General features: G+C 35.2%; 1 protein-coding gene across 1 annotated transcript; it reads right to left on the reverse strand.

Moving 5' to 3' along the window:
- Window positions 1-7,460: 7,460 nt before the first annotated feature.
- Window positions 7,461-22,713, reverse strand: LOC131053670 (protein C2-DOMAIN ABA-RELATED 10-like). Its single transcript, XM_059213692.1, has 4 exons — window positions 22,607-22,713; window positions 15,604-15,640; window positions 7,833-7,928; window positions 7,461-7,748 (listed from the first exon to the last, which is right to left on the reverse strand). Exons 1-4 carry the CDS (start codon window positions 22,711-22,713, stop codon window positions 7,557-7,559), a joined length of 432 nt encoding a protein of 143 aa, XP_059069675.1. The 3' UTR covers window positions 7,461-7,556.
- Window positions 22,714-25,846: the final 3,133 nt, after the last annotated feature.

Genomic DNA, 25,846 nt, shown 5'->3' on the forward strand with positions numbered 1-25,846 from the left:
TAGAGTGCATAACAAGATTCTTTGAAATGTTAATGGCACTAGTATTGTCACAGAATATAGTTACTGGCTCGATAACTTTCTCATTTATACCATCCAATAGTTGTTTGATCCATGCTATATTGGTACAATTCAATGTTGCAGCAACGTATTCAGCTTCTGATGTTGACTGTGAAACACATCCTTGTTTCTTGCTAAGCCAACTCACTAGTCTTTCTCCTAAAAAGAAAGCTTATCCACTTGTGTTTTTTCTGTCATCAACGTTGTCTGCCCAATCAACATCAGTATAAACTTTTAAATCAAAAACATTTCCTTTCTGATATACTAAGTCATAATCCTCAGTGCCTTTCAAGTATCTGAAAATTTTCTTGATTGTTGTCATGTGTGTTTCCTTGGGATCTGTAGAGAATCTTGCAACTATACCTATTGCATGTGCTATATCTGGCCTACTGTGAACAACATATTGTATCTTTCCAATCATGGATCGGTAAAGTGTCTCATCAACAGATGCAGATTCATCATTCTTTGATAATTTACAGTTGGTAGTCATAGGAGTACTTACTAGTTTTGAATCCTCCATTCCAAATTTCTTCAAGATTTCCTTTATGTACTTGGATTGAGTAATGAAAATCTCATCTTTCATTTGCAGTATTTGTAAACCTATAAAATACTTTATCTCACCAATTAATGACATCTCAAATTTTTTGCTCATTTCATTTCCAAAGTTCTTACATAAAGAGTCATTTCCATAAAAGATAATATCATCAACAAATATGGCTGAGATCAGTATTCCATTTTCATCATTCTTCATGTACATATTGTTGTTTTCACTTGTCCTTATAAAACCAATCTTGATCAAATAAGAGTGTAATCTCTCACAACATGCTCTAGGTGCTTGTATCAAACCATATAAAGCTTTGTTCAATTTACATACCTGATCTTTATTCTTGTCTTCAACAAATCCTTCAAGTTGTTCAATAAAAACTTCTTCTTCTAATATACCATTCAGAAATGTAGATTTGACATCCATCTGACATACTTTGAAATTCTTGTAAGCAGCATATGCCAACAATGTTCTTACTCCTTCAAGTCTTGCCACAGGTGCAAAAGTCTCACCATAATCAATTCCTTCTTCTTGGGCATAACCTTTGCAAACTAGTCTTGCTTTATTTCGAATGACCTCACCTATTTCATTCAGCTTGTTTCTGAAAATCCACTTTGTACCGATTACATTTTTGTCCTTCAGTCTTTGGACCAGTGTCCATGTGTCATTCTTCTTGATTCGATCAATCTCTTTTGTCATAGCATTTATCCAATCTTCACTGTTAAATGTCTCTTTCACTATTCTCAGTTCAAATTCAGATATCAGACATGTGTTATGTCTCAGTTTGTTCCTTGTCATCACTGGATCATTCTTATCTCCTATAATCTGACTTGATGCATGATTTCTTCTGACATACTTGGCTAATACAGGCTCGGTAGGCTCTGTATGATCTTCTATATCACTCAGTAACTGGATATTCTCTTCATTTTCTTCAATAGTTCTCTCGGTAAGACTTGTCGGTTGAACATAGACAAATCCTTCATAATCTTCTGGTTCTTTGAAGTTTCCCTCATCATTTCTTTCTGCAAATTCATCAATTTTCACATTTGCACTTTCTATTATTTTGTTAGATGATTTGATCAGACATTTAAATGCTTTGCTTCTAGAAGAATAACCAAGAAATTTTCCTTCTTCACTTTTCTGATCAAACTTGTCATTTCTATCATCTTTGTGAACATAGCATCTACTTCCAAAGATTTTAAAATAACTTACATTAGGTTTCTTGTCATACCAGATTTCATATGGTGTCTTCAAAGTTCCTTTCTTCAGTTGTAATAGGTTCAAGGTGTAAACTGATGTGCTTATTGCTTCTCTCCAAAATGTTTGTGGCACTTTCTTTTCAATCATCAGGGTTCTGGCACAATCCATTATAGATTTGTTTCTTCTCTCAGCTATCCCATTTTGTTGTGGAGTTCTCAGTGCAGAGACTTGTCTTTTAATACCATGATCATTGCAGAATAAGTTGAACTCATCAGATGTGAACTCTCCTCCTCTGTCTGATCTAAGACATTTCAGTTGTCTTCCTGTTTCATTTTCAACTCTTGCCTTGTACCATTTAAACATTTGAAAATCTTCTGATTTTTCTTTTAAAAACATTACTGACATCATCCTTGAGTAATCATCCACAAATAATATGAAATATTTATCACCATAATAGCTTTGAACTTTGATAGGACCACAAAGATCAGTATGCACAAGATCTAAAATTCCCTTAGAAGTGTAGAACTTACTTATAAAGCTTGATCTTGTCATTTTACCCATCTGGCATCCTCGGCACATAGCATTCTTAGGTTTTTCAAGACTTGGTAGACCTCTTACTCGGTGCTTCTTGCTTCTTTTGATCAGATTATCAAAATTTACATGACAAAACCTTTTATGCCATAACCAGGTATAATCTATCTTTGCATACAGACACTTGTTCCGAGTTGAGTCAAGGTGAAATGTGTTACCTTTTGTTTGTGTCCCGCTAGCAACTAACTTTCCATGCTTGTCATGAACTTTGACAATTCATTTCTAAAATTCTATTCGATAACCTGTATTGTTTAGCTGTGCTACACTCAACAAATTGTATTTCAAACCTTCAACCCAATAAACATCATTGCATTTTGCATTGTCAAGAAGTGTTATAAATCTTTTACCTTTTACCGGACATGGTGCATCATTACCAAATCTTACATAGCCTCCATCATAATCTTCTAATATAACAAAATTGTGTTTATCACCTGTCATGTGATGTGAGCATCCACTATCTATGATCCAAGAATCATTAGTATTTATGTGAGATATTAGGGCTTTTTCTTCATACCTTTCTTCATCTGATCTATCTTTGATAGCCACATAAACTACTTCCTCTGTATCAGTTTCATCTTATTTACCATCATTGGATTCCTCATCGGCTATTAAGCATGACTTTCTATCTCTTCTTCTCAAGTCTCGGTGTCCTCTATAATGATTATATTTATGTCTGTCATCTCGGTAATCTCTCTTTTCAGTAGAATCTTTGTCAGGATAGTTAGAAGCCATATGTCCTATCTTATCACAATTGAAACATTTCAAAGGTAGTTTTCCTTTATACTTACCTTTGCCTCTCCATAACCTTCTGGCTAATAATGCTTCAAACTCTTCTTGCTTTCTGATTTTCTCATATAGTTTGTGCACTTTTTCCATGTTCTTGCGAAATCTCTCACTTGCACCATTGTGATCCCCTTCAGTGTACTTACTCATTCTATCATTGTAATCATCAGATTCACCAATATGAAAAGAACTAAATGCAAATTCAACTTTATTAACAGATGACCCACTATTACCAAAGTTACTTAACTCAAATGCATGTAGCTTACAAATAGTAGCATCTAAAGAAACTGACATATTGGGTACAGACCTCAATTCATTGATTGCAGAGGCTCGGATTGCTTAAGCTAGTAGAAGAGTTCTTAACAACTTACTTGTTATATCATTTTCTTCAATAGGTCCACCTGCTCCTTTAATTTGATTGACAACCACCTTTAGTCTTGTACTGTACTGGGTTATGTTCTCACCTTCATTCATCCTCATAGATTCAAGTTGTCCTTTTAGACTATCCACTTTTTCTCTTTGAACATGTTCATCTCCACCATACACAGATATGAGCTTGTCCCACATTGCCTTTGCATCATTGCAGCCTTCTAGATCATTAAACTCTGAGTCGGTCAATGCAGATGTTATTTCAATCATTGTTTGGATATGTTCTTGCTTTGTCTTTATCTCTTCCATTGTCAATGGATAGGTGCTCGGTGTAATGAAATCATTCTCCAAATAATATACAACATATTCTCCAACTCTTGATAGGTGCAGCTTCATCCTTTTCTGTCATGTAGAGAAACTTGACTTGTTCAGCTTTGGTGCATCCCTCTTATACATCTTTGGATCTTTGCCTCAAGTACCTTTAAACTTTTCTTCTGGAGTCCAAAGCTCTGATACCAATTGATAGTTCTGATACTTAATGTTAAGTACAGATGCCAAGCTAACAAGATGAGAGGGTGGGGGAGGGGGGTAGGTGAATCATACAAACTTAATCTTCCATAAAAACAACAGATTCAACCTCGGTAACATATACTTCAGTAATATAACCAAAACTGCTAAACATGCAAACTCATAAGCATATAAATATCATAACACCAGATTTAACGTGGAAATCCAAATAGGGAAAAACTACTGTGGGATTTCGAACCCACTAAGAAATATACTCTTCTAGAGTATGCTCGGTTAAAAGCAAATCATGTTAAAGATTACAAACACATTGCTAGATGTGACCGGGTTAAGGGATTTCCCTCAGATCTGTTAGGATCTTCACCTTGTTAGAAGTGACCTTGTTAAGGGATTTCAAACACTCAATCAAAATGTCACCTTGCTAGAGGGTTTTACAAATAAGACTGTTAAGTCCACTCGGTTAAGAGATTTTCTGTCACTTTACAAAATAACAGTAATAAAAATCTATCTACAACTTCACATCTAAAAATGCTAAAGCAGATTCTTATTTGCTCAATACAATCTAGCCATAAAACTTATCTTGTCCATCTGCTGAGCTCTATACTTTGTTATTCAAAACAGGTCTTCAAGATTTTGTGCTCAGTAATCACTATGTAGCATCCCTGTGCTTACACTTGTCTGCATACATTGTTTATCATCAGTTCTTTATTTATAAACAATTTGCCAACCGCTTAATCTCCTTGATCACATATCCCATGATCAATCATAGCCATCAGATCTTCAAACTTGACCAAGTTCAATGTATCCTTCGATATGAAAACGTTTTACCCCACCTTGGAACTTGCATACATTTCTTGGAACTTGTGCTAGGGTATTGCAAATCAATCTGAGCTGTAGATCTTCCTGTTGATTTTCCTTTGCCATAGATTTTTTAACAAACTTCATGCATGACATACCAATCATTTAATCATAACCAGCTCATTAGCTTCCTTCATTAAATAATGCTTTTATTCATTCAATGGATTTTGTTATTACTCGGTTGCAAGTCGGTAAATACAAAACTTCACTCGGTAGACATTTTGCCTTCATTAACCGATAGCGATAACCTTAGGGTTTACCGACTAGGTTCTTTGCTCGGTAACATAGTATAGTATTAACCTTATAATCAACAACATATGTAAGATATCAAAATAATCTAAACATCATGATCTCATCATTGTCTAACACGGTAATAGTTGCCCATTGAATAACTTATTCCTCCCCTTATTCATCACATTCTTTCTGTGTCTTTTACCGACATCTTTATACTCACCAAATCATACTTCTTAAGATATGGCAACATCATACTGAATTAGAAAATCAATTTCTTGACATCAATGACAAAATAATAATATTAAAACAGTAAACATCTTTTAGCAGTTATATCTATAATCATCAACAACCTTCTCAATATCCTTATTGAAATGTCAACAATCTCTTATTGTAATTGGAATGCCAACAATCTCCCTTTGTCTGTTATAATGCCAACACTAAGAACATCATCAGTGATCGTAACAATCGCTTCCTTAATCAATTCTGGCAAGAATCATTTCGACTAGCAGGAACATATCTCACTCCTACCACTAATTATCATCCCCAAACTGATGGTCAAACATAAATAGTAAACAAATGGTTGGAAGGATATTTGAGGAACTATGTTACCAATCAACATAATGCATGGATCAAATGGCTGCATTTGGGTGGATATTGACATAATAATACCCACCACATGTCTATAGGGATGAGCCCATTTAAATCCCTTTATGAGTATGATGCTACTTCTTTCGAGAATCTAATCATCCAAGACAACAGGGTGCCCAGGGCCAAGGACTTTTTACATCAAAGTATGGATATCATGAATGTTCTCAAGGACAATCTACACCATGCCTAGAATCAACAAAATATTTATGCCAATCGAAATGAGGTGGAAAGAACATTTGAGGTTGGAGACCTTGTTTTCTTAAGACTCCAACTATACAAGCAAACATCCATTAAGACAAGTGGAGCAAAAAAGCTCAAACCTCAATTTTATGGTCCTTGCAAAGTTCTACGAAGAATAGGAGAAGTGGCATACGAGCTTGAACTGCCAGAAAACAGTAGAATCCATAACTAGATTGAAAAGGGTATTGGGACAACAAGTTACTCCTTGTGCAGACTTACCACCTCTTGATGATGACGGTAAATTGATCTTAGAAGCCGAAACCATCTTAAATATGAGACAACCAAGGTTGAGGGACAAGGTAATCTCAAAATTCTTGGTAAAATGGAAGGGATTACCCGAAGAACATGCTACATGGGATGGAGAAGAAATTTTTAACCATCCCCAACTCAAGTTGCTTGAGGACAAGCAAAGTTAGGAAGAGTGGATTGTCACGTTCCATCATTAATCATTACTCTATGATCATATTTATGTAACCTATACCTATTCAAGCTAATCAAATATTGAAATAATTTAGTATAATATGATTTCAATAATTTATTAATAATCGATATTGAATATTTAATATGAATGTGTAATAATTTATTAATGATCAATATTGAATATTTAATATGAATGTGTAATAGTTTATTGAATATTTAATATGTATTGTTAAACATATGTAATAAAGAAAGAATGTGTTAATAATCAAATAATGATTAATATTGAATATTTAATACCTATTGTTAAATATATATTAAATATATTTTAAATCTAGATTTAAATATATATATTTAAGTTTCTTTTTAATTTAGATTTTAGTCTTTAACTTATTTTTAAGTTATCCATTATCTAGTCATTAAAATTACAGGAATAAAATAGCTCGGTGCCACTGTAGTTTTACGCCTCTCGACGTAATAATACTATTCTAGAACATTATGTATACCATGTAAATGTCTGATTTTCATGTCTAAAAGGATTCTAAAAGAGTATTTTTTAAGAAATAAGTATCCCTGTTTCTTCATTTCCAAATTGAAGTTACTGAGAAGAGTAGTTATCCTAAATAATAGTTTATTTTCAATGCTCCTCATAACAGCAAAAGTAACAAATATAGAAGAAGTGTAACACCAATACATATTTATAACACAATGTGACCCAACAACTAACCTAACAACTTTTTAACAAATCTGAACTTAGTTTGATAGCAAATTAGTAGAACTTAACAGCAAATTGGAACTGATGGACAACTCTAAAGTTCTTCATTGATTCCTACTCAAACTCTATTGACACGTGAGCAATACAAATTGAGCTTGACTTATTTTAACATTTCCTACCACAAAAAAAACATTAAATTCATAATCATCATTTTATAAAATGCCTCATGAAATTCAAAGGGAATAAAAACATAATGCTTCCTAATAACCCCTCAATAGCATAAACTAATATTTTTTTCTATATCAAAATTCTCACCTTTATTTCAAGCTTTTTATAAAGCAATTGTCATATTACAACTTTAGTATTTATACCAAACTACAAGCATGCTTCTTGCACTTTTTTCTCACCTTGAAGCTGAATAATATGGCTATCTTTGTACAAGAAGTTTTGCTTGCATGGAGAAACCACCTTTCCAGAATTCAGATCTTTCTCCATTAGATCTCTCACATCAATTTCAGTTTTACCCATCTTGTCATCACATCCCCATCTATCCTTGTCCCACACATACTGCAAAACCCATGTTCAATCACTATTTTTTCTACCTATTATAATAAAAAAATTAATGATTTACAAAATTGAGTAATCTGTTACCAGTTTGAGTAAATGGTTATCATCCACGACAGGGAATATGAACTCTTGATTCCAAACTGGATTGAGGTTTTTCTTCACCACACGAGTGGAAGCCACCTGTAATAAAATTAAATAGCATATCAATTTTACATGGGATGATGCAACAAAGAAAAGAATGCACAGTAGAAGTTAACGTACATTAGGACGACGTAGGGTACAACTGGCAAGAATTTACATCATAGCCATCATGCCTCCTATTCCAAATGGGGATAAAAGTTCTCATTGTCAACCAAATGTGCCATCTATTTCCATTTCTGCTTCCTAAATTTACCTAATGATCATTCATAATTGACACAAAGAAATTGAAAATAAATGAATTTGAATAACAACAGACTACTCTGTTTTTTAAAGGCAGGATGCTCTGTTTTTTAACAGAGATTTTATTTTATTGCAGTTTACAAAATAAAATTGATGCTCTGCAAAAAGGATTAGAAAATCTGCTTGATGACAACACACACAAGAGCACAAGAAACAAACATTAGTGTTAGCAACAAAAGATTATTCTAAACAGACATATCAAGAGAGATATTAAGCATGAAATAGAAAGCATACAAACATAGAATAGATAAACTATACTCCTCCAAATGTTAATCAAGATGCTCATAGTTGCTCCTCCCTTGTTCCTCTTCTCTCCAAGTCCCACATGAATGTAGCTCTCAACTTTTAGCACTAGCCATGGATGCGATATGGAGATTCAAGATGGTTGAATATGATAAGTAAATGTTATGCAAGTGTAGATAGTGATGCTATGAAAAATCTCTATGCTAATACCAGTATAACAACAATACTCTAATTCTTTCTCCTTTGCTTGAGGAGAAAGGTTCTATTTATAGAAAAAATGGGGAAATGAAGGGTTAAGATTGAGCAATCTTAACAAGGGTTAGGATTGGAAGATATTCAATCCATGTGAGACTTTCAACCCAATCTCATGTTGACAAGTGTCACCATGAGGAGGCTTGAGAGGAGAGATAAGGAGCATTAAATGCTTGAGGGGACATGATGGTTACCCTAGGGGGTTGGGTTAGGGTTAGGTTAAAGGATATTCCTTTTATCCAAGGGATAAATGAATGTGCAAGGGTTAAATGGTTACCTTAGTCAAAGAAATAAATGCTTTGAAGAGACCCATGAGTCAAAAGGATGGTTAAGTTAGAGGAAAGTCTCTAACCAAAGGTAAAAGGTCAGTTAACCATAAATGGTTGTGTAAGAATCTTTAATGGTTTGGAAAACTTTAAAGGTTAACCATTTGAAGACATAAAGCCTTTAATGGTTATTGAAGACTTTGGAGGTTTTTGAGAAGTGACTTCCTTTTATTTAGGAATGTGACAATGATTAGGATAAGATTAGGATAATTAAAAAGAGTTAGAAAAATCTAGAAGGGATTTAGGCATGCAAGTGGATTTTGTAGGAGAATGCAAGTGGGAGGAATTTTGAGATTTTCAATTGAAATAAAATCATTCATTTCAATTAAACGGTGTAATTTGCATTTCAAATAAATATTAATTTATTTAAATGAGAAAAATGAAGATAAAGCATTAAATGCTTGAAGACTTTAAGGGAAACCTTTAAAGGCTTAAAAAGACTCTACAAGGAAGCCATTAAGTTTGAAGACTTTAAGAAAAACCATTAAAGTAGTCTTAAGAAGACTTTAAGGGAAGCCATTAAGTTTGAAAAAAAACCATTAAAGATTTCAAGTGGGTGAGGATAAATAGGATTTAAAATAGTTGTGCAACTTGCATTTCTGGGTGGAGTATAAAGGTGATTTAAATAAATGTTAATTTATTTAAATGTGAGAGATGGGATTTTGGGGGTTTTAAATAAATATATGTGAGAGAAGATTTAATTAAACAAATATGATTTATTTATTTAATTAATGGTCTGAATTTGGTTAAGTGAATTAAATCAAATAAACTGAATAATTTATTTAATTAATAAGAGAAGAGGGTTAAGATGAATTAATTAAATATTAAATTAATTAATTATTGATTGATGGTTAAATAATCAAATAAATACTAAATATTCATTTAATTAAGTGGACAGATTTATGTGACTACAAAAACAATACATAAGCAGCTTATTTATTTATAATATTTATAGCCTCAAATCGTAGCAATCATGCATCGTACAGCTTATTTCAAAGTGGCAGATTGATTTCTTTACTTAGGTAGAGTTAACGGAACTTAAACTACTCACGCAATGTAAATAAAGCTTAAAAATCTAAAACTAAATTTAGCATGTGCAGCAGACTGACGAGTGACAGTTTTAAAATCTATGCTGAAGTTGCATAATCTTTTGAAGGCATCGACAACATCAACAATTAACATTCATTACATATTCATGTCCGACTACTAATATTATAAGACTTGTTGACTATATTACCAGGGCAAGGAGTTACCAATCCAAGGTCAAAAAAAGTCAAAGATCTAGGGTAGCCACAAATAAAGCATAACCCTGGAGGCCCAGTGGTCTCTCAATGCCAATCCTCTTGAATGCTCTTAATGAGATTGGGCGTATTTTCATTTGGAAGAGAAAACAAAACCGGGGGGTTACTGGTTTGTAGTTATCAACTTGGGTGCAGTTAAAACATTTAATGCTTTTAATGGATACGAAGGCAACAAACTCGCTTAAAATACTCCATAGACTATTCTAAATAAAATTCTGAGCAAACAAAAAATTTAGCATTTTGATTATATTTTACATATCAAATAATAGAAGAGGGTAATTCATGGATGGGCATCAGTTGTTTGTTATCTTCTTGAATTGTGGTTGTGGAGCCAAGGACTGTCCGCAGATTTGGTCGTAGGGAACGAAACCTCCCTTCGATCTGCATAACTTAGGGGGTGAAAGATCCTCTGAAGGGTTGCATTGAGAGTGAGGAACATTCAGCTCTCCACATTGAGCTTATTGAGGTTTCATATCAAATTTTTGTGGTGGTTGCTTCAGACCTTCAAACTTCCACGATATGCTCATTGATGATGGTGAATGCATCCCCTTATGTGTTTTGAAGACAGCGATTTATCCTAAGGAAAAGGGCGATCCTATTTGGAGTAATTTGGAAGTGATCTGAGTAAGTTGCAACAGGAAATCAATCTGAAGTAGATTATCACCTTCCATGATTTTGTTCACCCATCACTATAGAGGCATCAAATTTCATGAAGGAGGATAGCGATTTCATCTAGAGGACAAGGCGATCTCTTTTGGTGATATTTTGGGAGAGTTAGTGATAGAGTCGACCGATATATATCAGTTCATAATCAGAATCGGGCCTGAGTATTGAGAACCCTCAATTCGGGTCTCCTCTTCATGATTTGGCATCGAGGACACATCAATTGGTGAAGCGTTTATCTGCGGTCCTCATTGTCATCTCAGACTTTTCACATCCGCAGCAAGGTGCGACAGTGAACAGTTCAATTGGGTATTAGGAAATCCTCAATATTTTGGATATTGCTTGATTCTTCATCGCCTCATCAAAGCGACTCTTACCAGGTTCTTTGCTTATCAAATACATTGCATTTCCAGTTTGAATGTGTGAGTCTATAACTGTCATATGTTCTCAGACAATCTGAAAGTGTCCATGTTTGTTGGTCAATATAATTGATGTAAATCGGCTATGTAATGAGCCTATTTGATTCATTCATGAAGGAGTTATAAGGTTGTCCATTCAGATAGTGTTATATGATGCTTGCCAATTATTTGTCTTAATGACAGTCTGTTGTAACCTTTATTTTCTGCATACCATTTTATGTCAATGAATCAAACTTTAGGAATTGTGGCTGCACTATCATTCTAGATCATAGTTTATGTTTGGCAAGTCACCTTATTGTTGAAACAAAGGTTTTTAATGTCAAGACATGTCTGAGGTATCTTGAACCAATCATATGCCAAGTGCTCAATGAAATTCTCCAAAGGGTCAAGGACTGAAAATTGATATCAGAATAGGTGAGGGACATTACATATGCAATCTGTCCTAATCAAGAGATCTACAACAACGAATCTGATCTCACGTAGCAGCGAACCTGATCACTTCATCATTGAGCGAATTCAGCCTACTCGGAGAACCAAAGTTATTCTACCTTGAGCGAGCTTACTCTAGCCAAGGCAAATCATCTCCTAAGTCTGTGATTCCTGCTCAATCTGCTATCCTTAGCCAGCGAACATCATCCAAGATCAGCATATGACATTGTGGGGATTTCGTTCGTATTCAAATCTAATCAGAGTTGCAGATAAGTGTATACTTTGGTGATCATTTGTTGTGCCCAGCTGAGCTAATTTGCGGTTTGGTTGTGCCCTTAACATCTATTGGTTTTGAGATATTCTTGCTAGGTTTTTCACCTCCAAGTGGGAAGTTTTCCCAGGGTAACACTATGTTATGTGTGCATTTCATGTTTTCTGTTTCTTACTGTCAATCTGATTGCTAAAATTAACATGGTATCAGAGCTTGGTTTGGATTAGGAGTAATCAAATTGATTGTAGTTGTTCCTCCTCTTCCTATTTGCTCTTATCACTTCATTTGAAATGTTGAATAGTCTCAAGGTTGAAGATAGATTGGATGGTGCTTCCAACTTCATGTCATGGAGATTCTCAATCATGCTTGCATTGAATGGAAGTGATGTTGCAGACTTTGTGGAGAGATCATCCATTGAACCTGAGGCAGAAGAGGAAAAGGTTTCATGGAGGAAGAAAGATTTTCAAGCTCAAAGAATGCTAGTTGACTCCGTGAAGGATCATATTGTACCTATCATCTCCAAGCTGAAGACTGCTAGCGAAATGTTCAAGACATTGGAAAAGATGTACGAAATCAACAACACCAATCGCGCCCTAGCTTTGAAGCAGCAGCTTCATCACATCAAGATGATGAAAGGTGAATCCGCCATAGCATACTTCATGAGGATTTCTGATATGAGAGATGACAGTGACTTGACCATGCTTGCTCTCAATGGTCTTCCGGCATCTTGGGAGTCTTACATTCAAGGAATTAGTGCAAGATCGGAACTTCCCAAGTTCGATCGTTTGAGAGCAAATTGCATACAAGAAGAGTCAGGCTTGATAGGAAGAGGAATTGACCATGATCATTATGATGTAGAAAATCAAGTCCTTGCTTCGCATATGGATAAAGGCAAAGGAAGGAAGTGGGATAGAGATAGAGATACAGATCCTGCACCTAAATAAAAAAGGAAGGACTTATCTCACATCCAATGCTTTAAGTGTGACAAGTATGGTCATTTTGCTTGGGATTGCAAATTTAGGTCTACTCCTCTCGCTTCTTCTGCAGAAGTTGGCATAGGGACATCTCAGGAGGAGCAAAGGTCAAATCAAGACTTCATTTTCTAAAAGGAGGAAATGTTAGAGGGAGCTTGACATGTTTAGCTTCAAAGGGAGCTTGTCAGGCTCAAAGGGAGCCAATTTCTTTCAGCTTCAGAGGAAGCCCAAAAGCCCTCATTCCACCCTCTGCGAGTAGGTATGGTGGATCCACGCTTTGCAAGTAGGCATGGTGGTGATGCATTCTTCTCTGAGGGAAATCTGAGGTTAGAGCCCTAGTTCCACCCTCTGGAAGTAGGTATGGTGGATCCACCCTTTGTGAGTAAGTATGGTGCATATCATGGAATAAATTCCATAATGTGTTGATGTGGACTTCTTGGTTTAATTTCCAGAATAGCTACAGCAGTCCAAAGGAATCGGTGGATTGAAAGATTTCCTTATTTGTGTTTTTTAAGCTTCTTCCACCATCTCCTCATCTGCCAGTTGTCTTGGACTTTTCAAAGGAAAGAAATGATTAAATAAAGGTATATGTCTACAGCCAGCTGTGAAGGATTCGAAGGGATTTTTAATTGTGTTTTTTTTTTTGCACTCTACCACTATCTCTCTCCAGTGCCACATCACCCTCTCTGCAGTTAAAAAGGAAACAAAATATACTAGACTGCTATACGTTCCAGATTACTGCTCATTCCAGTCTGAAGTTGTTGCAATAAAGATTATTGTAGACTGCTAAGTATATTTCAGACTGTTGTTCGTTCCAGATTGAGTATTGTTGTAATCAAGGTTGGTCTTATTTTCAGATTCTTTATGTTCAGACTTACTGTAATGTGAGTGACTGAAAATTCAATGCAAATCACGTTTATTTCTGCTGTATAGTTTTTCCAATTTATATGGATGTTACTTGCAAAAAGGTCATGAAATCAATGAGCGAAATCTGAATTATATTCATTAAGCAAGCTATATGATTTACATTGCACGTTAAGGCTCATAATGCAAACTGAAAACAATTCATCACAAGCAAGAAAACTGTTTGAGAGAATACTTGAGAAGCTGATCGGGAGAAAGAAATTAAAATAAAATAGTGGCAAATAGGGTAGGACATTACAACCATGACCTACGATTTGCTAACCCTATAAGACATCCTGATTCACTTGTACCCCATCCATAGCTTTCATTACCTAATCTAGTCTTCCTGCTAAATGTAGAACAAGATTTGTCTCCCTCCTCCTCACAGGCATCCTGCTTGCTTGCTCCCATACACAATTGGAGGAATCAAACATTCACTCCAATTCTCTACTAGATCTATAGCATGCTCTTATACCATGATAGTGGCATCAGAAAGCTCATCAATGTCTAAAATTATTTGATTCCATGCACATTCAGCCAGGGGGAGGCTGCCTTTCTGTAAACAATGGTTCCAACCTCAAATGGAGGCAAATTATTTTTTTTGCAGGTAGTTCCTACTCACTCTCCTAATCTATTTTTGTTGTGGCAGATAAAAGCATCATACACATACATATATACACTCTTTCGAATCATAAGAACGTAAGGAACTACCTATTAACATAGACAAGTAAACAAGCACCTAACAAGGTGAACAGTCTTAAATCATAAACAGTCAGTGGTACACCACACTCCTATTCTATAGTAAATGAATGATTGTTTTTATTAATATAACAATGTACAACTTTAAGGATAGATACTGGTTGGCAATATAGTAATCGGACCAGAATTCAAAAAGAATAAAATAGATATTTCCTATGAATAAGTGCTCTTCGATACACGCTAATTAATCAAATTTTTGGTTACTTCAATAAATTCCAAATTTCTAATGTAGAAATTGGTTTTGAACCAATGTTCCACAACGATGCATCCTACACAAATGGGCAGCTTTCCAAGAGGTGATCCCCAGGACATGTAGATGTTGCAAATACATACTATAGTCGCTTGCCCACTATCACCACCAAGATATTGTTCTTCCTTGACCTACTTCATAATTTTGATAAATGGCAACCAAAGCTACATTGTGATGTCAATAACATCAAAGTTTCATGGCAAAATGTAGCCTAAAGTGTAAAATCATTTACCTCATGAAGTGATTAGAATATAATTAAGATGGAATCTTATGCAACTGTTACCTATTTTTCGCTTCTAGCTTAAAATAGGTTAAGTTATGTTTGTTTTACAAAAATCGAGCAAAGATACATATTACTTCTGCTATATTGCATTCCAAGTGCACTAAGAAAATCAAAAGGAATTACATTATTAGATTGCATTCATCCAGATGCATATGATACAAGAGAGAGTGCAATTAATTTTGATAAGAGAGCAAAAAAGTATCTTTATTGACAATTTAAATGAATAATGTCTCACACAAGCCGTGAAACTAACCACTATAATGCACATAAAAAACACATGATACATTTATAGGTGCTATAAAAATAAAATGCACGAGTAATGAAGGGTGACTCATCATTGCCTGAATGACGAGTACGGCTTGAGCTGCCCTGCATCGTCTTTAATCTCCCCGCTTGCCTTCCATCCAGCTATTGCTCTGTTGCTACTCTGCATGCCTACACCTGAAGGAGAGACTATTGTTAGAGCAATGTCGGGTCATCAAACACTACTTATACATGCACCTATAAACATACAATCTGATCTTCACATGCATCATAGCAGCTAGCTTGTCATAGATGTCCAAGAAAGTAAGGATTGTCAAACACACTTATCATATGCCCATTTTTATCTAATGTGTTTGTTTCATGTGTAGATACAAGTGTCTTTTCATTTTCAGCATGTGGGGTGAAATGGGCTCCCACAAGGGTTGAACTCAGCATGCTAAGTTATAGGTATGCCTTTTAGGTTTATAATGGATGTAGTCACGAGGACGGTTACATGATATTTCAAACTACAATCCTTATAGAGATGAATGTTATGATAATCAAGAGGTTGATTAAAACACTTTTGCAGTCAACACTGTTACAATTCCATCAAAGAAAGGTGTATAGTTCCTAACAAAGGTACAAGCACAGTCATGATAGCATATAAGAGCCAAAGTTTTGCCAGTGATCAATGATCAACTACAAGGACAGTTGTAACTGTGATAGAACTATGATAAAGGATCAAAGCATAAACATTCAAGGAGCTTTCTGTCATGCCAAATGTACAGCTACATGTCACTGTCAAAGATATAGCAGTATAGGCCTAAAGGAGCAGACTTTTGTTTTACCTTGCCTCATTAGTCATAGAGGTTATTACAAATTGAACAGAAGGAGCAGTATTACACATGAAATTAAAGCTACAACAGTCATGCCAAGCTATCACCGCAATATCACTCATTCAAGGAGAATGACTATCAAAAAGGTGACTACAGCAGCAAGTTATCGTGCAAGGGGCAGAGGTTCAAAGTCTCCAGTATTCAAGAGCAGCCAGTTTGCAAACATAAGTGGCAAAGATCTAGTTAAAACTCATAATGAATAGCAGTACACAAATGATAACGAAATAAGCTACAGGATATAACAGAGTATGCCAATATGCAGTCCCAAGGAGCAGCATTCCTGAAAAGAGCCTAACATCAAAGAGAGCAGTTTGTGTTTAAGGAGTTTTCATAGCCAAACACCATGACACCATGACAGTCCCAGAATTGCCAAATTACATCTATGCTTGATGGCAGTTACATAAATACCACAGTCAAAGCGTTAATTGCTTAAAAAGGCACAACATAGAGTATTGATTTGCTTTGAAATGATTTTTAACCTTCGTTTCTTCCATTGGAATTATGAGTAGGGTTGAAATAAAGGAAAGTGAGGAATGAAATGATTGCTATAACAGCAGTTTGTATAATCTTTATTGTTAAGGTTTTGATTTCTTGCAAAAAATGGTGTATAATGCAGTTCTTTCACCACAAAATGGGGGCTATTTAGAGGGACTGAAGAGACCTTAGAACCTGTAGCGTGATTCATTGCGGATTGTTCGTGTTCTTCCTGAAGGAATAGTCATAACAGTACAACCTCAATGTTACTTTATCGGTGCAACATGGATTCCAGCTATGGAGAAATCAGATATATCATACTTAATAAACAAGCAAGCCATTTCCACATTTCAAGATTTCGGAGGAGTATGCTCAGAAAATTGACTTTAAGAGTCAGAAAAATATGCACCTGAGTTTTCTTTTTTCAGAAATTCGAAAAGATAAACGGATCCAAGGAAGAGAGGCTCGCGTGGCAGCACCCAGCACTCAGAATCATGCCCAACTCGCAAAAAATCACGCTACAACAGAGAAATGAAGATATTGTGCCAAAAGGAATACGAAGAAGTTTGTATGTTTCCGTTTCCAACTCGTATGTATCACGCCCAGCTCGCAAAAAATCACGCTACAGCAGAGAAATGAAGATATCGTGCCAAAAGGAAAACGAAGAAGTTTGTATGTTTCAGTTTCCAGCTCATATGTTTCATGCCCAGCAGCAACAAGAAAGCACAGAAAATGATAAATTTCGACTGTCGTGAGAGGCCCAGAATCAACAAATTGCAGGTTCAACCTCCAAACCCTCCTTGTCGGCGCCCAGCAGAGATTCTAAGTGAAGCTATCGGATGCAATGAAGAAGGAAGTGAATAATTTAGGGTTTGTTTTCCCTAAAATATCTTTGATAACCTTAAGTTTTTTTTGCCTTGACTTTTTTTTTTTTCTTTTTCCTTGCCAATGTCCCCGTGAAAGCTCTAGAGAGGTCGATGCTTTTTGCATTCCTTTTTAATATGTAAGTTTTGTTAAGTGATTAATTTATTTATCACTTAGCAATCTCTTTAGATTTTATGATTTATTAAGTGATTTATGGTTTATCACTTATTAAAATAATGAAATGTAAAAATATTTATTAAGTGGTCAATCACAAATCACTTAACAAATATATCTTTTATCAAGATTTTAGGCATGTGTCAAATAAATAAAATTTAATATGTATCAATTGAAGTAGTTTTTTAAATTTATCATTTTAATTAAATGATTTCTTTTATTTCATGTTTATGGTTAAAGTAAAAAAGAAAAAAATACTAATAAATGAAAATAATAAAATGTTTGTTAAAGTGATAAATAGGTCATTTTATTTAATTATTTAATTATCATTTACTAGCATTTTGCCTTTAAGTATAAACATGAAGCAAAGCAAATATTTAATTAAATAATAAATTTAAAAAATTACTTTATGAGGTGTATATTTCATTTTTATTTGTTAATGGTCAAGGAGATATTTTTGGCATTTATGAAGGCTTGCAGGGTTGTCAGATGATATTTTAGGGCCATTTATGGTGCTTTTAAGACTTTTTGTGGTTGCAACATGGGTTGGCTTGACTTCCCTTTCAGACATGTTTCAGGTCTTTCCAAGTGGTTTTTTTGGTCTTCTCGCCCAAGAGGAGGTGGATGATACTATTCATTATTTGATTTTTGGAAAGCATATATACTGCCTTCTCAGATTTCTTGTTTTTGTGTGCTTAGTCATAATGCAGTTTCAAGTGATGTCTTTTATCCTTGTGATTGTGTTGTCGTTAGCACCTTTATGCAGAAGTTTTTTTAATCAGTTGCAGGTCGTAGGTTGTGCCAGTTGTAAGAGTAACCTCAGTTTGTGAGAAAATATCTTTTCTCCTACTGAGATTATAATTTTTACAGCCTTCTTATTAAGTGTTGATGCAGAGGTTATGAATTTTCTGAGTTGTGCAAGGTTTCTTTTTATTATTGGTTATTTCGTGTGTTAATCAGTTTGTCCAGATTTTCAGGTATCCATCTTCGTGTATCGCCTTAGAGTTAGATTTTAGTTTCATATGTCCTCCTCCTCACTCTTTTCTCTAAAAATTGTTAGTTTAGGTGAAGATTTTGAAAAGAACCAGCTTACTCTGGAGGTTCACTTCAATTTTAGGTTACCCACAGTCTTGAAGTGTTCCCATGTTTCAATAGGCAGCTGAAGTTCACAGCTTTAGCAAGGGTGCAGGCTTTCATTAATAACAACAACAACAGTAATGTAAGTATATGTGCTGACAATGGCATCACTAAAGATAAGTTTAGGTTTAGTATCATAGGATCCAATCTTCAACAAATCAGCTAAGAGATATTGGTAAAAAATGAGAATACTTTAATAGTATTAAATGATGTATAGACCTAATAAAGCATGCAACTAGTTTCATAGTACTTGCATAAAGTGCATGCGAGTTAGTGATAAAAAGAGGTGTGTAAATGAAAATGGCATACAAGAGTGCAATTATAGATTCTTGGAGTTAATTTTAGTACTTGTTAACCATTTTGTGTCAAGTCAAAACTCACTGAACTCTTGTATGCCATTTTCACAATTAAACAATTATTAAAAACAAAGGATAACAAGGGATAAATCGGAAATAGATAAACACAAAACGCATATACAAACATAAATAGAAAATCAAGGGGAATAGGCCAAGAGAAGCACGAATCCGATGAAGAACAAATTAGAGAGCCCAATTTGATGGAATCTCTTACATAGCTAGTGCCCAATGCCCTTGTGTCATATTGGTGATCCTATTGATGTCTTTAGAGAATGAACCTTATGATAGTCCTAAACTATGTCATCTACTTGTAAGTTCTCCTACTATCATATGAATGCATAGCATGAAATCATATGCATTGCATCATACATGTGGCTTAAGATCTTTCCTATCACCCAATATCACATCGTTCACCTCAAGTAATATCACATACTATCACCCAATATTGATCAACAACATCTCTCTCAACTCCCAATATCACATCGTTCACCTCAAGCAATGTAATGTCCCCTTTTTAGCGCAACATGATATGGGGTGTCATTAGCCTATTCTGACACGGTCCCGAAGGCTAACAAGGACATTGGTGGGATCCTGAGGTGTTTTGGCCTAGGTGTTTTCAATTTCAGGCCAATCGGTGCTGCTCTGACAGGGTTTCTAGACACTTACTATTTATAGTAAGTTAGTCTCCAAGCAGTGACTTGAAATTTTTACTGTTTCCCTAGTTGGCATAATTATCAGTAAAAAATATTTGAAGGTGACAATGATTTAAAGGGATTATCAACAATGTTTTAATATTTAACGATAAAATGTAAAGTTAAATTAAATATTTAACTTTATCGTTATATTATAAGGTTGGGAATATAAAGTAATGTTTAAAATATTAAAAGTTCCCTTTAATGTGTACATTGTGGGAAATAATATTTTATTCTAAAATGTATCATCCCACATTTAGGAAATGAAGTGTTTGCATCCAAGAAGAAGATATAAATTGAGGTTGCAAGCTCTCTTTTGGGGTATGCTTGGATGAGATTAATGTTATGCTGTTGGATTTCGTAGAGATCTGATTATTGGGCTTGGAGGACGGAATCCTTTGCTAGCATTCTCTTCGCTGTTGAAAGACACAATCAGGAGGATTAATGGTGTTTTCATTCAGGAAACACATTGGGCTTCATCTGGTGCTCTCGCATGAAGTTTTAACAAGGGCTTGAAAGTGCAAATTTGAAGATAGTGATTTTGCTACAGTATCGTGTGAATAGTGTTTTTGCTACAGTGCCGCGTGAATAGTGTTTTTGCTACAGTGTCGTGTGAATTGTAAAAATGCTACAGTGCCATGAATAGTGCTGCTATAGTGCATGATCAAGGTTGGTATGAAGTTTACTTGTTTTTCCTATTGATTAGAAGTTTGGAAGGCTACCATTACATCTGCAGACCACTACAACATTCAATTCCAGGTTTTTTCTATCATATTTTCATAACTAAGCATTGTAATTGTTGAATACAAACCTGAATAATTGTCGCAGCCCATAAGGCAGTTGAATGTGCACATTTATATTGCAAATCAGTATTTAACAACAAATAAGAAGTTTCGGGTTTTGCATATATTGTTGTATGTTTGTCAAGTGTTTGATAAAATGCCATGTTGATTATTAAGCAATTTAATTGATATCACATAGTAGTTTGCAAGTCTCTTTCAAAATGAAAATAGGGGTGGTCATTTCAAGCAATTCAACAACCTTTTGTCACACATTTTTTCTACATACTAACTGTAATGTCCCAAATTCACAATCTATAAAAAAAACATATAAACAATGCAATCAACATTTGTTTGCTATATGAATGATTTATCTAGAGTGTATTTAGCAAATTCTCTTAAGGTTACTTGTAATCAAAAAGTCAATCCCATATTTAGTTCCTAATGAGATCAAGAGGACTAGCTGCAATAGAATGCCCGTAGCGCTTGTCAGGCCCAAGCACGGTACACTCCCCCTTGGCCCAACTGACAGCAGACCTTTAGTCATCCGCAGTGGGTGGCCTACCTAACAGAGGCCCAGTTCCTGCTATCCTTATTGCTCTATTCTTCATAAATCTCACTAGGTGTGGATATGCAATTACCTCATTCATCAACATGATAATATTCTTAATCCATTCCGACTAGTTTTTAATTGAACGATGCATTGTAGGTGTAATTTATTCATTAGTTAATGGAGGTTCATTCTTACACATTTTATACCCATATGTCTACACACACACACACACACACACACACACACACACACACATATATATATCTATATATATCATGTGTTAATATATTATATTTAATTCCATTACATTAATTTCCATTTACGTAAAAAATGTATTTTAGCCACATCTAAGTATATGTAATATATTGAATTAACATCTACACAAATTTATGTACTTATGAATTAAATAATTACCTATCTATAAGTATGTAACCCCATTGATTTATGAAAACCTTACTACAGATTAAACAATTGCGGTAAGTGTCTTACCTGCATCTCCTGCCGCTTCTTTCCTTTATCCTATCTCCTGCGTGCCTTTCCTCCTACCTTTTCCCCATGAGTTGTGCTTTTAATACCATCGGGGGGGTTGGGGCGGACCCAGCCATGGATCGTGACTGCTGAGAGAGGAGTGAGCGGGGGTGACTGTTGGAGTCACCGCTCCTTGGCCCACCCGAAACTCCTTTTCGGCGCCTTTAAGCTATACGCACCGCATCACATACAATGTGATTGCTGGGTGCAATACCCTCGGTAATGTTAAGGTTAGCACGCACTTAATAGGGTATCGATACATTATAAATATTTTATTTATGTATATTAATATGGGGTCTATTTTAATATTATCGTATGGTGATAAGATCTCATTTCTTAATAATAATGTTTATAATGCATTAAGTTTTTTATATTGTATATTTAGAGTTTATATTTATTTAGTAACACATTATATGCATCAATAATTATATATTCAATTAACAACATTTTATGGTAAAGTTAAATTAAGAGTTAATAAATAAAACATGATCATTATATTAATATAAAACAAGGAGTCATTTCCGATTAAATAATGGAAGGTATAAATGTTATCTTTTATTAAATAATTACAAAAAATGTGGGGTTATGACACTAACATTTAATTCCCCTCCCCAATATTTATTTAATATAAAACAACAACAAACTTACCTTATGGCCTTTATGCTTCCCTTCCTCCCATTCTCTACCTTTGATCTCATAATCGCTTCATTCCATAAGTCCCCTAGGATCATAAGCCAACCAATCACAACTACCATCGTAAGGCTAATAGAGATTACGAAATAGGAAAATCAAATCCTTAAATACAATAGTAAGGAGAGAAATGAAGATCTCAAAGCCTATGGCAAAGAAGGGATCAAGAAACTAAGAATCAAGCTCTTGAGATGATGATTGACTCAAGGATTAGACCAAAGAGAACTCTTAAGATTCCAAATGTGATTTGGCATGCCAACGTTTGTGCCCATCAGAATACTCTACTACATAAAATGTTGAAAATGATCCAAAATTACTAAACAACATTTCCCACCTTACAAAGAAAAAACTCCATATATCTATAAAAGGGCTTCCCACTTTGGATTGGAAAATCAACGAAAAACTCTGAAATAATCTGCCTAAAACATGTTTTAGTTTCAAGTTTTCATCATATTGGTTCAAAAAGCTACCAGGATTATATAAGGCCCTCCCAGACTAATTAATAAATAAGGTGCCTGTTGTGAGAATTTCACACATCGCCCCATTGCAAATGGGGACCCCTGCTTTTTGCTTTTTAGGGTTTGTTTTCTAGGTCTTTTAGGGTTTTGTCTGTTAGGCTTTGCATTTTGAGTGTCGCCAAGGGGATCGCCTGGATAGCAGGTTCTGCTTGAGTTAGGTCAAGTTGGTGAGTGGTGAAGTCTGGAAAGTCCTGATCCTGAAATTTGGCTAAGTCTGGAATGTCTTGATCCTGAAATTTGACTAAGTCTGGAACCTGAAAAACCTCCAAAAACTAGATTTTGCAATATAACTCCTGGAGGTCTGAAACCACTCTCAAACATCCTGAAAGTATATACGGAATATAACTTAAAGTATAAGTGACATTTCTTTCTTATACTTAAATGTTATATTCCATAAAAATTATCCTGACGGAGAGTTCAAAAAGTCAAATTTCGCTCCTAACCCTTCCTGAGGGTCCAAGGCGAATTTCGCTCCTGACCCTCTCAGGAGGTCCAAATCGAATCTCGCCCCTGACCCTTCCAGAGGGTACAGGGCGAAAATCAATCTAGGACTCATTCCTTGCCTTATTTGACCAAATTTCGATTTGCAAAGCATTTGGTTGGACTTTGGAATTGATTGAAAGCCTTGAAAAAAAATGATGGATTTTGGCCAAGATTAGGAATTTCACTCCTGACCCTTGCTGAGGGTCCAGAGCGAAATTCATTATAAACATCATTTGCCACCTTGTTTGAGCTTGAAACCTTGTTCCTGGCCATGAAAATGATCTTACCTCGCCCTGTGGAGTGGTTTGAAACTAAAAAATTGAGCAATTTAGCCTAAAATGAGGATTTCGCTCCTGACCCTTGCTGAGGGTCCAAGGCAAAAATGTTGTTTAAGCTCATTTGGCACTAATTTTGGCTAACTTGTTTTGTGCAGGGTCTCCCGGAAGGAAGATTGGACGTCACTTGATGCATTTGAAGGTTTGAAAGCGTGCAAATTGATGAATTTTGGGCAATAAAAGCAAATTCGCTCCTGACCCTTATTGAGGCCCCAGGGCGAAATTTTGAATTTATCTCATCTTGCAACGAAAAAGGTCAAGTTTTGGACATAGATGAAACAAGGACATCTCCCTTTACCCTCCGGAGAAGTTTTAACTTAAAAGAATAAAGGATTTTTTCCTAAAACCAAAATTTCGCTCCTGACCCTTGCTGAGGGTCCAGAGCGAAAATCATAGTAGAAGACATTTTTTGCCTTGTTTGGTCAAATTGAGGCGATTTTGAGTTTGAAAAAGGAAGAACCAAGCCTAGAAAAGGAAATTCGCTCTTGACCCTTGCTAAAGGTCCAGGGCGAAAATCCTAAAACCTATCTTTTCCTCCAAAATTTGAGCAAGGCCAAGCTTAGACATAGGTGTGAAATGACATTTGAATTGCCTTGAAGTTGGGTTGGATGAGGAAGGACATTACCTAGTGATAAATGAAGTTTCCACGAAAAATGATGATGGATTGAGCCTAAATTTGCAAAAATCGCTCCTGACCCTTGCTGAGGGTCCAGGGCGAAAAACACCAAAATCACACTTTTTCTCCTAAGATGGATAGAACTAAGACTGCGATTCAATAAGAGGACCTATTTGAGATGCCTTGAAGAAATTTTGAGCTTTGAAAAATGTCAATTTTGAGCTAAATTTGGAAAATCGCTCCTGACCCTTGGAGAGAGTCCAAGGCGAAATCATTAGCAAACCTCATTAAGACCTTGATCAAAAAATTGATATTCTCCAGTTTGCATTAAATCACCAAAATTGCTAAATTTGAGGCATGTGGAAAATTAAATTTAAATTTGAAAGCATTTTGCATTTAATAAATTAATTTTAGGCCTTGAAATAAATAAAAAATTCCCCTTGGAGGCTCTAAAATTAATTTTTTGAATTAAAATTTGTTAGTGAGTGCTCAAAGGCATTATTTTGCCTTTATAGGCAAGTCCGCCACCTTTTTAAAGAGTTTTTTTTTTTTTTTGTCCCTTTTGCCAAGTCGGCCTTGGAGGAAAGAAGGTGAGCGCTCTATATAATAGGGGGGCATTGTTTCAAGTTCAAATCATTCATTCATCCCTTCTAAAGTGCGAAATTGAGGAGCAATTTGAGGAGCGAAATCCAGAAGATTGAAGGCTAATGGAGGCACAATTCATCCAAGAGAGGGCTATGATTTAAACTTTGCCTAGCAAAATCCATTTTTCTTGCATCATTTTCAAAAGGTCTTAGAGTTAAGTACTCAAGAGGAGGTATTGCGAAATTATCCTAATATCCTTGTTCAAGACTTGATTTTTGGGCACTTTTTTTTAGAAAAGTCTAAGTGTTGATTAATTAATTAGGAAATGATAACTCTATGATTTATCATGAAGTTTCCTAATTAATATCTTAAATCTTCCTTTTGAGTCTTATTTTCTACCCTTTAATGCTCAAGGACTAATTTTGAAATGTTGTGTAGGTATCAAGATGGCGACTCCTAAGGTTGGAGTATCTACAAGTCGGCAGGCTCTCATCAAAGAAGATCCGGTCCAGGACAAGGATGATCTCCTCCAACTCAGTCTCATCAAAGAAGATCAAGCAAGGATAAGAGCGACCTCCTCCAGTCTAGCATCGACAGGGACGGCCTTCTTTGGTCAAGCATCATCAAGAATAACTTCTTCCAATCCAGCATTCCAAGGCGA

The sequence above is a fragment of the Cryptomeria japonica genome, chromosome 2 (assembly GCF_030272615.1).
Source record: "Cryptomeria japonica chromosome 2, Sugi_1.0, whole genome shotgun sequence".
In the NCBI taxonomy this organism is placed as follows: Eukaryota; Viridiplantae; Streptophyta; class Pinopsida; order Cupressales; family Cupressaceae; genus Cryptomeria; species Cryptomeria japonica.